The sequence below is a fragment of the Eimeria tenella genome, genomic scaffold (assembly GCF_000499545.2).
Source record: "Eimeria tenella Houghton genomic scaffold, Eth_scaff6, whole genome shotgun sequence".
NCBI lineage: Eukaryota > Apicomplexa > Conoidasida > Eucoccidiorida > Eimeriidae > Eimeria > Eimeria tenella.
Window position 1 is genome coordinate 194,795 of NW_013543423.1, and position 12,612 is coordinate 207,406.

At 53.0% G+C, this 12,612-nt stretch overlaps 1 protein-coding gene across 1 annotated transcript; it reads right to left on the bottom strand.

The window, feature by feature from the left end:
* Positions 1–1,232: 1,232 nt before the first annotated feature.
* On the bottom strand, positions 1,233–11,927 carry ETH_00020635 (ubiquitin carboxyl-terminal hydrolase, putative; the record flags this gene model as incomplete). Its single annotated transcript, XM_013377675.1, has 14 exons — positions 1,233–1,904; positions 2,189–2,485; positions 2,669–2,800; positions 2,966–3,067; positions 3,299–3,398; positions 3,685–3,824; positions 4,047–4,181; positions 4,388–5,502; positions 5,733–6,390; positions 6,648–6,987; positions 7,101–8,331; positions 8,633–8,768; positions 9,117–9,884; positions 10,113–11,927. The coding sequence occupies 14 exons, from the start codon at positions 11,925–11,927 to the stop codon at positions 1,233–1,235; spliced, it is 7,641 nt and encodes a 2,546-aa protein (XP_013233129.1).
* Positions 11,928–12,612: the final 685 nt, after the last annotated feature.

Below are 12,612 nucleotides of genomic sequence, written 5' to 3' on the forward strand. Positions count from 1 at the left end.
ACAGCGTCAAGGGAGCCAACCTGTAAGACTAGGGTGGCCTGCATGTAGCAGCAGTGTAAAGACCTTTTCTGGGAGAGAGGTGGTCAAGTGGTATCACGTCGGCAAAAAAGCCCAGCTGCCAACTAGCATAAGAGGGAACATTGGCGTGTGGTAACAGCTTGGCAACTCACGGAGCAGTGGCACCTTCATATTGACGTGAATGCTGCAGAAGCATGTTTTCGGATGTTTCAGCAGCATTTTGTTCCCAGCCATTCTTTTGTGGAACCAACGTAACTACATCACCCTGAGGTAGCTACACAACGTCGCGGTACAACCCCCAAGACTGCCCTAGATAAGGCATTTCATAGAAAACAAACCACGTTCTAAACGTCGCACCCGCCGTGATCTGCTTGATTTGTCGCCTATCGAGCAGCTATTCTCCTGCCCTGTTCTCAAGGTGAATCTGGAAATATTGGCGAAATGCTCGCTGTTTGCTGCAGAGCTCGCCGGTTAATGAATAAGCACCACAGTCATCTGGATGCATTTTGACAACGGATCCGCTGAAGCTCGCCTGTAGCTACGCTCTATGCCAAGTCACCTCGCAGCATCGCCCACTTGCGTTATCCTGCGCTAGCCCAGTTGCCAGGCACGAGCGAGCCCCATTTTCCCTAATGAACCGTACACATTGACTAACACCTAGCTCTGCTTGCTAGCTCGCTCACGTAGATGTTCAAACAGAATATTTCCCCTCAACTGCTTCCTAATTTACGTCTTACGTAGCACCGAAGTCCCTCCATTCACTGTTTCAAGTTAATAGCCCTGCAAAAAACTACGCGTCGCAGTGCCGATGGCGTCAACTGATTGAATCCTAAGTAGCATGATCATGCGATAAAAACCATTGTTTTACTGCAAATACTTGCAACGAAACCACCATAAAGGGTCCTGCAACTCCAAGACGCCAACACCTACTCAACTAGCAGGTAAACGTGGATGGCTGAAGTACCTCCAAAGAATGACGAAAGCTGAGGGCTTCTCGCCCGATGTGACAAAACGACATGGACGATTTCCAAACACATAGCCACCGAAGTCAAAAAAATGATGTAATGAAAATGGCAGTCATTACAGTTGCTGTCAGGATGCTCTGGGGTGTGTGGACGAAGTTCAACGTCACATAAGTAAGGCATTCCTGTCACTGCTTACTGTCGAGTCCTTCCGCTATTTCGACCTGAGCAGTGCGGTGGGTGCCGCTCTTTCTAATCCTGCTGCATAGGAACAAACGGTTGTGAGATACGCACCAATGTTCCGTCATCCTGGCATTCATGGTGGTCCGGCTTCGTAGAAGAGCGAGGAGAACTGCAGCTGCCGCTGCCGGTATTTGTGCTTTGACGGTTCGTAACACTGTTGTTCCCACTAATATTACTGCAACTGCTGCTGCCAAGGGGGCTGTTGGCACTGGTTGTGCTGTTGTTGCTGCAATTGGTATCATTGGTGGACTGTGCCGATACTTCTAAGACATCCTGCTGCTGGTGCTGAAGCGGCTGCTGCTCCACTTCCGGCTGCTGCCCCAGAATTTCCTCAGGCGGAGCAGGGTCAGTTCCATCTACTGTGTAGTGTACGCAACACTCTGCATCTACTCGAACTCCTAGCTGGCGCATTCTGACGCTGCCTCCACCTGAAGCCACGAGGTTTGACAGCTCGACATATCGGGTCTTGCCACCAACCACCTGCACAGCAGTCATTGGCAGCACTCCCTCCCCTCCGCCTACGCCGTCATCTGAGCTATTGGCAGAAGCGGCTGCAGTAGCCGCTTCTGGTTTTGCAAAAAGCACAGACACACCCGGAACCCGCAGAGCCACGCGGACGCGACGAATCGACTCCGTGGTTTCGCTGACCGCTGCCACAACCGATGCAACCACGCAATCGACCTGAGACATGCCCAAACAAGCGAGACTGACGCTACTAGGTCAGAGGAGCGCCTGACAGCTGCCCATTATTCTAGTCTCAACAACTGTCCTAACATGATCAAGGGGAGCATACAGAGAACAGCAGAGAAAGTAGAAGCAAAAAGAGAGCAGAACCTAGCGGTCCGAACCTCTGACCGTTCACAGGGGTGTTTTTAAGCATAAAAGGAAACCTCTTACAGCAAGACTGATCCCCAACGCTCGACCCATAGTTCTCGAACCCAATTACTGAGTGCCAGGGCCCTCACCGGCATGGCCCCTGAGACCTCGGCCATCGTTCTCCTTGAAAAGAGCCTTAATCCCTGAGCGGAGCGGCTCCTGTTACCTTTTTGCTGCTGCTGTTGCTGCTCTTGGGGCTGCTGCTGCGAAGTCACGAGTGCATGGTGACAATTGGCTGCGAGGTGGATGGGGAGGTCAACAGCAGGGAAGTCATACAAGCCTTGAGACTGCATCCGCAGACGACTGACGCAAGACGAGCAAGGCTTTAGGTGCGGAAAGAAAAAGACTGGGGCAGAATGACGAGAGCCAGCTGGCGTCAACCAGACCTGCAAAGAAGAAAAGCGAGTGCCAGACGCCCTTACAAATGTGTCTCTTCTTCAGTTGACGACTCTATCTCTCTGTGTGTCTCTTCTTGCCCCTCATTGTGCGTATCTCCGCCTGTCCATCTCTGTGGTTGTGCCTGCCTATGTCTCTAAATGTGCAATTTCCGGTGGCCTGTGCTTGCTAACCCTTAAGGTAGCTCTAACAGCATCCCCGCTGTTAAAGCCGTAATAGCCATGACTCTCCAGAAGGCTGAAGTGACATTCATGCACCAGTAAGTACATGGCAGCCTCAGAAGGAGGCGGCGAAGAAAGGAATGCCTGGGCGTAGAAACGTAATCCGGGAGACACGACAGAAAAAATCTTTGAGGGCGAGAAAAATGAAGGCGTTCAAGAGCGAATGCCGAAATACACTCATACAATTCCTGCCGAAACAGTGTATAGACGGCACTAGGGCTGTACACATTGCCCTCCATAGCAGCTCACCGGCGATAAAACTGAATCTGTTGGATCCACCTTCAGGCCAGGCACAGCGCAATCGCATATCAGCGCCGAGACGTCGAGGGGCGGGGGCCGCAGATCCGAACCCTACACCATCAGCGGCAACCAAAGCAGATGGATCAATAAAAGCGGGACACCTCAGAGCAAACGACTGAATGAGGAGGACAGCCATCAACAGATACAGAAGAAAAGACAAGCACAAAATGTTCCAAACACATCGACGTAGCAGAAACAAATGCGGTCCTACAACTAGGCGATAAATGTTGAGTACACGGAAAAACATAAAAAGACAGTCTTTAGTTGCAACGAGTGCCTTACAGTCTCTTCATCAGTTGATGCCACAAATTGCTGCCACTGAGATCGCCAAACCTCCGGAACCAGTTGGTACACTCCAGCTCGGGGAAGACACGCATGCATTCTGTAGCGTTGCCAAAAGAAAAACGAGCATGCCAGGTAAAGGCAGCTAAATTTCTTCACTAACAGCAACATTTCCGTGACATTAATCATACAACTGGCGCACCCAAGTTACTAACTAGCTACAAAACTTGTTCGATAGCAGGTCAGCTGAACAGTCGAGCTGCAACTGCATGCAGTTGCAAGCAGTCAAATCACAAAAACTGTGAACAAGAAGTGTTCGTGCGGACAGCCAGACGGCAAGCAGAAACATCATTGGAGCCATTGAAGCAACAGCAGAAATGTCGTACTTAGATGTTCCCTGAAGCGGCTCTCTCTTGACGGTCCAACGGCTACCAAGAACAGGGGCAAGGACTTTCTCCTCTTCTCGCATGCGATGACGCCACCGCTGCCTCTGTTGCTGCTGTTGCTGCTGTTCAGAGAAACATATCTGCGAACCACAAAAGTCAAATGCAGCGACACTTGCGACCTCCTACGCCGAACATCCACCTCATCACAACTCGCCAGGAAGCTAAGATAAAATTACGGTCACAAATTAGATACATACAAGAGCTCCCTGCGTGGGCCTTCTGTTGCTGCTTCCGGAATCGGAATGCTTCTGATATTGCCAGCGCCACTGCTACTATTATCGCTGCCACTGACATATGCTTACAGTGCATTCCGATGTGCTCTGTGGGACAAGCCGTGATGCCGAGAGGGCCAAAGGCTGCGGAACATCAAGCTCTTTGAGAAGTGGCCACTTGGCTCTTTCCACCGAGAGATACCGTAGCAGTGCAGCGGCGGGAACCTGCTCCACACGCAGTGACAAACCTAATGTGAAATGAGCTTACAAACTCCAGGAACACATAAAGCTGATTTCTCAGAAACTGCAGCACGCCTGGGTAACGAAGGCCGCAGCAGTACTACGACTCGAACGATAGCAACAATAGCTCAGCACTATGTGCAGCAATTGCGCAACTCGTTAAAAAACGTAGTGCAGGAAGGGCGACACACCAAAAGTCTGGGGGATAATTTTTGTTTGGAGTGCTGCAGTGGCAACGGAAGCAAATTTCCGTGCGAGCAGAGGAGCTCGCCCGACACATCCAATGTCAGATTAGCGCCAGCAGCCGTAAATTCAGCAACGGCACCAGAGGAAGCCTCATGTGTCGCAATTCCGGTTCTAGCCGAGTCCACTTCAAGACCAGGCGAACCACCAATCGTGTCGCGTATTAGCCCGACCCCAGGAGAGGCCCTGCCTGTCACTGCACTTGCTCCAGTAGCAGACGCTTCCTCCTCAAGAGGCCACACGCGACTTGCTATGACTTCTTTGCGGACATCTTCATACGCAGCCCATGCAAAAGCGCTCTCTCCACAGACTCGCCGACTCTTGCATTTACCTGCTCGGGAGCCCCGCTGCTGCTGCGTCGCAGCAGCAGCGGCTAGTAGTGTCATCACAGGGCCGCTACGGGGGCCGTCCTTGGCTGCTGTGCTGCAGCTGCTTAGGTACACCGCGTGCTGCCCTAACATGTGTTGCAGAACGCGCCGAGAGACAAAAACATATTCCTCCTCTTCTTGCGTGCTTTTCAGTTGCTGATGTGACTGTGACTGCTGAGGCTGCTGTGTTGGGAACTCTGCTGCTGGTTCGTGGGTACGCTCGCAGGGTACTTGAGGCTTCTGCTGTGCCTGTGTCAGTGAGAAACAGTTGTTGCCTCCGGCAGCTGCCCGTGCAGTGGTGGCAGCAACTATGGAAGTGGTACCCTCAAGATCACTGACTGAAGTGGCAGCCTTCCCGCCAGACGCAATCAGCTGCTGCTGCTTTGCAGCTGAGACAAAAAGATCGACCTCTCTGTGTTGCAGGGCTGATAGATCCGCAAGGCCCCGAAGTGCTGCCGCGCACCTGCTACAGACGGCCTGCTGCAGCAACGGCGTCTCCACTGACGCGCGGAGCCCGACAGCAGTGAAAATAGATTTGAGTACAGAGACAGGAATGAGCTTTGCTTCCCCACTCCACACTGCAAGCGGGTCAACACCATAAGGACGTCCCACCGTACTGCTAGTGTTGTTGCTGCTGCTGTCATTTGCCGACCAGAATGAAGGACGTTTGCCGATACTTCGCTGCCGCTTCAGATCTGAAGACAACAGGGGCCGCAGCAGCACACAAAAATGAGCGCCATAGCGTTTACAGATGTGTGACCAAGAACGGCAACAGAACAAGCACTTTCTCCCTTAGATGCAAAATGAAGCTCCAGCGTCGCATGTAGAAGCCGTCCGCAGAAGCAGCTCCAAACCAATAAATGTACGAAGAAAGTAAAGGATAGTAGCAAAATGTTCAACAGCAGAACGTGCACCAGCAGCTCACGCCGGATGTAGTGAGGACAGAGAATGCTGCTATAGTCAACGACGCCTGCTTCTTCAAGAACCTCTGGACAGACGGCGGAAGTCCACGCAGTGCTGCCTTTCCTTGTACTCTTCTTGGGCTGTTGCTGTTGCTGCTGGTTGCCATGCTGATGTACAGAAGCGTCCAATTCGTCCATGTCGGGTAGACTCTCCCCCGGTTCGTGTAGATCATGCTGCTGCTGTGGCTGTGGGGATGCAGTTGCCGCAGCTTTGGCTGCCCTTTCTGTTGCACTATGCAAATATGAATTGCTATTCGAGCTGTCTCGTGAAGGTCGGAGGTGCTGAGGCAGAAGCACTGACACGCAGGGATAGTCCGTCCCCCTAACAAATGAAGACCACCAGCTCTTGGGTACGAACGCTAGCTGCTGCAGTGAAGGAAGCAACTGCCGCTTCTCTGCTGTGTCTGCGGCGGCATTATCCCCTGCTTCCGCCGCAGCAACCGCCGCATCAAATGCCTGCCGCGCCTCGAGCTGCTGCCGCTGAAGCTCTAACTGTCGCAATGCTGCAGGCAGCTGCTGCCGCAGCAAGTGCGAGATAAATGTTTGCTGTTGCAGCACGAAACTTGTTAGTAGCCGGGTGCGCTCCTCCTGCTCTCGTAGGCGACTGAACAAGCGCTCGTTCTGCAACCACAGCAGCGTAGTGTTAGCAGCGGCAGCCAAAAATAGCACAAACAGCCAACAAGACTAGGTCGGAGGCCACCACACCACCAGCTTATCGGCAAAAAGACACCACAGGCAAATCTACGAGACACGGTACAATCAAGGTGATACAGAAGACAAATTACAACAGCATTAAAAATGTAACTAGATCTGGACAAGCAAAAAGCAACCGAGCGGGAGGCAATAGGTTAACAAGTGCATCAAAGCAACAGAATCACCTCTGCAACGACAAAAGACTCGAGTGCTGGGGGCAACGGAGGGTCTTCAGGTGCAGCTACAATATCTCCCCTTATGTAAGTCACGCTGTGGACGGTCCTGCTGAGCAAGTAGCTGCTGCTCTCCTGCTGCTGTTGCTGCAAGGGTGGACTGCAGGGAAATGACACTGGGGCCTGCTGCTGCTGGTGTTGCTCTAACAGGAAGCCGTCGGTGCCGCACAGGCTGCCTTCATGTGCTTGTTGTTGTTGCTTTTCACTGTCTGGGCATTGTGGGAAGGCGAAACGACTGACGCAGCTATCATTGAAGTAAACCCATGGCCAACGCTCTCCGACGCTTTCCGTTCTGCAGCCACAAAGGCGGCAGTGACAGCAGCAAATTCAGTAACAGTAGCAGCAAAAACTGTGAGTGGAGCTACTTAACAGCAACATCCATGTTAGGGCAACTCAAATGCTTACCCAGAAGTGGCGGATCCTATGTGCTGCTGCTGTTGTTGCTGCTGCTGCAGTAGCCGCTGAAGCTGACGTGGTTCCTGCTCTGGCTGCGGGTCGAATACATCAGCAGCATGAGTCGCAGCCACATCCCAATCGTCGTCGCTCTCGAGGTCCGCAGCAAGACGAGCTGCAGCAGCTTCTGCTGCAGCAATTGCCGCTGCGTAACTTGGACCCTCTGTAGTGCACATGTTGCTGCGGCTGGTGGTGCAACGCGCTCGAGACCCAGGAGCTGCGGCACCTGCCTCGTCGCTGTCGGAATTTGGAAAGAAGTGCTGCTTTCTGACAACGGCGCGGCGGCTGCGACGAATCCCGCCGTTGCTTTTGTTTGCTTCTGAGGTATCGTAAAGCATTAAATCCGTAGGTTTGCTGCGATCTCTGATGCCGTTAAGGCCTTCTTCGCCCAAACAGCAAAGATTAGACTCCTGCTCCTGCAGCTCCCAACCTTTAACATCGGCATCTCCCGGCGAAATAAGGATATTTGCTGCTACAACGCAGGGCGACCCGTCCTGCCCATTCATTCCCTCCTGCTGGTGCTGCCGCTCCGTGCAGTAAGTGTCACTGCAGCCACTTTGTAGGGCAAGAGTACTTGCGGCAAGGTTCGTTGCCTCGTTACTCCCTAAGCTACTGTGTGTAGTTTGCTGCAGCAACTGCTGATGCTGTTGATGCAGTTGCTTCTGTTGAGAAGCCTCTTCATAGTTTACTGGTATAAAAAGCACTGAGTTTTCCTTGGGATTTTCAAAGTGAACGTCCGTCTCTTGCTGCCCCTCCTGCGGCTGCTGCGGTTCTTGCCGATGGTGCTCTCGCTCACAATGCTGCTCCCAGTCTTTCTGTTCAGAAAATTGCAGTGCGTCATGTGGTAAAGTCGCTCTACTATTCGTACTTGATTCAGCACCTGGAGTACTAGCATCCGCCACACCTCCCTGGCAATGCGGGGAAAAGCGACCGTAGTGCTTCGTAGCTGCCGTGGGAACGCCAGCACAGCGTGATGCAGCACTCAGGCATGCCTGCGTGTCTTCTGCAACTTCTCCAATGTTGCTTGCGCTGCTGCACTGATTCCGGTACCTAACGTCACGAATTATTGCGGTGTAGTGGCCAGATGCAGCAGATGCTCCTTGGTGCTGTAGGACGGCGAAAAGTCTGTAGCAGCTCGCCAGTGGACCTGCCTCCAGCAGAGGAGCGCTGCCGCCCAGGGGAACTGTAGCAGCAATGTGCAAAATAACAGCAAGAGTAACAGTAGCGGCGAGAGCAGATCCGAAGCAATTTAAGAAATTAGCAGGGATGGTTGCAGTCTCACAAAAAACTGCGTCCCGCAAAAGGCGCCAGCGGCAAGGAAACAGAAAAAGGCGGGGAATAGAAACAGTGAGCCACATGCACAGAATGAGAAAGGTAAGCAGAAACGCAAGAATAACAAAACCATGTTTGGGAACCACACACAGAGATGTAGAAGAGGACAAACCACAAGCTACGGTGCCAAAAAACACGGGAACAGCACCTACAAGAAACTTTGCATTTGTCCGCAAGCCCAGCTCTTAGCTCCATCACCAGAGGCACCTCCAGGGCCTCGTGCAGCTTTCGCCGTGCTACTTCTCCAGTCTGCTTTCGAACGTCGATGCTGTATCGCAGCACCACTATCTGAAGCACAACGTCCATGGCACCCATCAGTTGCCTCTACCTCTTGCACCTGCTCATGTTGCTCTTTTGGAACAATCTTGGCTGCTGCCTTTGTGGCTTCTTGTGATATTACTGAAACTGCAAAAGCAGCGACCATGCAAACACTACTTCTATTCCAATAAACTGCTGCTGTCTCTATTGTCCCCATTCCCTACGACAATTCCCACGTCTGGATGCCTCCATGTCTATTCCTGCAGCTGTCGTGTTGCTCTCGCCCGACATTCTCCTAACCCTATCCTTCCGTTGGTCCGTTGACAACCGCTATTCAGTCTCGATGCCTTCCTCTGCCTCTAGATGCAATGGCTATACCTGGAGATAAGGAGGCAGCAGGGACAGCTGCAATCGCTTGCGGGCCTCCCTCTTGTCGCCGCACTGTGGGCAAAAATACTTCGCATCGCCTCGTAGTTGTTCTGTTCGTTGAAACTGACGAGCCAGGTCTTCACCAAGTCGCCAGCTGCTGCGTTCAGCTTGTGCTGTTGCTGCACTGGCTGCTGGTGCTGATGCTGGCGCGGCACCAGATGCCGCTGCCCCTGCTGGAGGTGGCAGGGCAGACAATAAACCCATGGGAGCGCCAGTTATATTACACATGTCACCGACTACTCCTCCCGCTGCCTGAAGCAACAGTAACTGCTGGTGTTGCTGTGGAGTAGTCGTACCCTTCGCTGCTCCATTTCTTTCCCTTTTGGCTCCTGCGCGTCGGTCAGCAAGCCCCTGCTGCTGTAGCTGTTGCTGCAGTTGCCTCATGTGCACTTGCTGCTGGATATCGGGTGCATCGCTGCCTCCACTAACGGCAGTGGCGACGCCTGCAGCGGCACCTGCAGCTACGGTAACTGTCGACGGTGAAGTCTGCTGTTGCACCCTGTCCTCCTTTAAACTTTTTTTCTCGTTTTTGTGGCTGCAGCTGAGCTGATAGAAAGTCTCCTCCCGCAGCCCAGTGTATCCGCAACTGCGGCAGCATACTGCCTGGAGGTGAGCACCTCTGAAAAGAGAAGGCAAAAAGTTCCAGGGGCTGCTCAGGCCCCCCAACTCAACCTCTAGCATCTCTAACAAACGATGCTGCAGCTCGTTTGCATCCTCCTGCGACGAAAGCAGCACAAAGTACCATGTCGCGGTGTGATAATTGCAACGGCAGCATCTGAAACATCCCGAAAACAGTTGCTGCTGCAAATGGCCTGCAACAGCAAACCCAGCATCAGCAGACGAAACATGTAAGCGGCACCACCAAAGACAGTAGCGCCAAGAACTGGCATACGCGCTCAACCTTAAAGGATGAAGCCAAAAACAGCAACACCAGCGGCAGCCTACCTGACAGGAGACGTCCTCTGCAAGCAGCTCTGCTAGAGAGTCAGGCCTGAGAGCAGCCTGTACACCGCATTGCAGCAATGCGAATATTCGTTGCAGCTCCGAGACGAGGGCATACCTGCTGCTGCACAGCCACTTGCATGCAGCAGCAGCAGTAGCCTCGTCTAAGGCCCAAGGTGGAGCGTCAGTTACAGCACCTGCAGGGTGTGGGCTCGCTGTCTTGTTGCTGCTACTACCGCTGCAGCTCTGACTTCCCATTGTTACTTGCCCATCTTGATCACGAGGTGACGATTCACCTGAGAGGTTCGTGCCTGAAATTGCTGCTTCCGTGGTTACGGCAGCTGCAGATGATGCTGCCCCTGTTGCTATTGCTGGTGCTGCTAATGGGGTCTTGAAAAAGAGGTTTCTGACTTCCTTGGTTTCCCCAGGAATGGATGAGACACTCTCGTCTATGCTGGCCACCTGCTGCTGCTGCTGCGCCTGCTGCTGGTTTAGTGCCACTGCTTCGTTTGTCTGGTGCACGACACTGTGTTGCTGGTACCGCAACTGTCGCTGTTGCTGCTCCTGGTGCTGCTCTTTCTGCTGCTGTTCAGCATCCTCGTCCACACAGATGACACCTTCGGCATGCACAATGCCTTTCTCTCGCTGCTGCTGCTCTGCATATCGCAGCTGCTGCAGAGTGGGTAGCAGCAGCAGAGCCTGCCTGAAGTGCACATTCATGTACAAAGCTTGTAGAAATACATTCATGTAGCATGTGGCACCCAAGTTCTCTAGTCCTACATAGCGTCCAGTCCGCAATAGGCAGCTCTGTAGGCAGTCGTCTTGTTGCTGCTGTGGCGGCGATGGTAAAAAGCCAGCCCTGTTGTTGTTGCTGCTGCTGCTGCTATCTTGGAGCTGTTGTTGCTGCTGCTGTTGCCTGCAACAGGCTGAGAACCAGCGCACGTTGTTTGCAAGCTGGCTGTCTGTTTGCTGGGTCTCCTTGAGTTTACGCGTGTCTTTACTGCTATTGCTGGTCTTGCTGCTACTGCTGGCACCCTTGCCCCAAAGGCCGCTCTTGAACTCCCCCATTCCGTAGACAGATAGCGGATGGCTCTCTACGTGGACGTCTCTGGGCACAGTGAATCCGACACGTAAATTGTAAGCAAACAATACGTCGCTAAACCAACAGTGTTGCTGCTGGTGCTGCTGGCGTTGCTGTTGCTGCTGCTGGTGCTGCTGCTCTGAGGGACGCCACTGACGGCGACCAGGGCGGTTTGTTGGGGTTACTGTCGGTGGTGCAGGTACTCTTCCTGCAGGCGATGCTGCACTTGGCCGCTCCAGACTCTGCATGCAATTAACTGCAAAAGCTATATCGCCCCCCATAGTTACTGCTGCTGTCTGTGGTGCTGCTGGCGCTCCTATCGCTGCAGGAGTATCCACTGATCCAGTCACTCTAAAAGCCACCTCTGACGCATTATCGACGACTTTCCCGTCAATTTTTACCTCCCCACCAGGATCCGGCAACCCTCCAGGTGGTGCTACTACTGGGTCCACTGTTTCCTTCGCAACAAACGCACCGCGTACTGCTGCACCAATATATGGACGCTCGCCTTCTTCTGGGCATCTACAGAAGGGGTTAAATTCGGGTTTTGGGCAAGTACCGGTGGCTGTTGCTGTTGCTGCTGTTGTTTCTGCCCTTGCTGCCATCTTCCCCGCTCCTGCTGCTTCACTGTGCTGATCTTGAGAATTTCGTCTGACTGGTAGGTTGCTTTCTGGGATAGCTACAGCAGGCGAAGCTGCTGCTGCTGGTGCTACTGAAAACTGTGGTGATGTTTTCATTTTGTAAGCTGCTCTAGCCGTACCCTGTGCTTTTTGATGCTGATGAATGCGCTTTTATCAACTATTTCTGGTGCAGCACGTGCAGCAGAAGCAGCAGACGTAGGAGCGGCACGAAGCCTCATCAATACTTCACTTCGCGACAGTCTTGTGCCTGTCCTTCGTTATGTCAACCTCCTGCGTCGGTGAAAGCGCCCACTTCCGTTTACGCTGATACTTTTGGTCTGCGTGATACTCCTATAGTTTGGAGCATCTATAGACTGGAGCGTCTCTGCTTTCTTCCCGCTGCTGCTGCTGTTGACCTTGGGAATCTCGAGAGGAGCAGCTGCTCATGGAGATGCTGTGATAGTCGCTGATTCCTGCTGAGGCGCGTAAGTTAAGCCATTGTTGACCGATTTTGCCATGCTGAACATGCAGCTGTTGATGTTACTACTGTTGCCGTTACTGCTGTTGCCGCTGCTGTGTTGTACGTTCGGCTTGGGCATCGGCGTCATGCTGTCAACTAGCTCTGGACCCCAGCAGCCGCTTTCACTGGTGTGTCTCCATCCCAGCTACACTCGCGTGCACGATCACTGCTGACGCTGACATCACCTCTGCTGTTGTTGCTAGTATTTTCGTCGTTCCTGCTGTTGTCGTAGGGCAGTAATCACATGCATGAGCAGGCGCAGAGCGTCACTTGCTGGCCTGT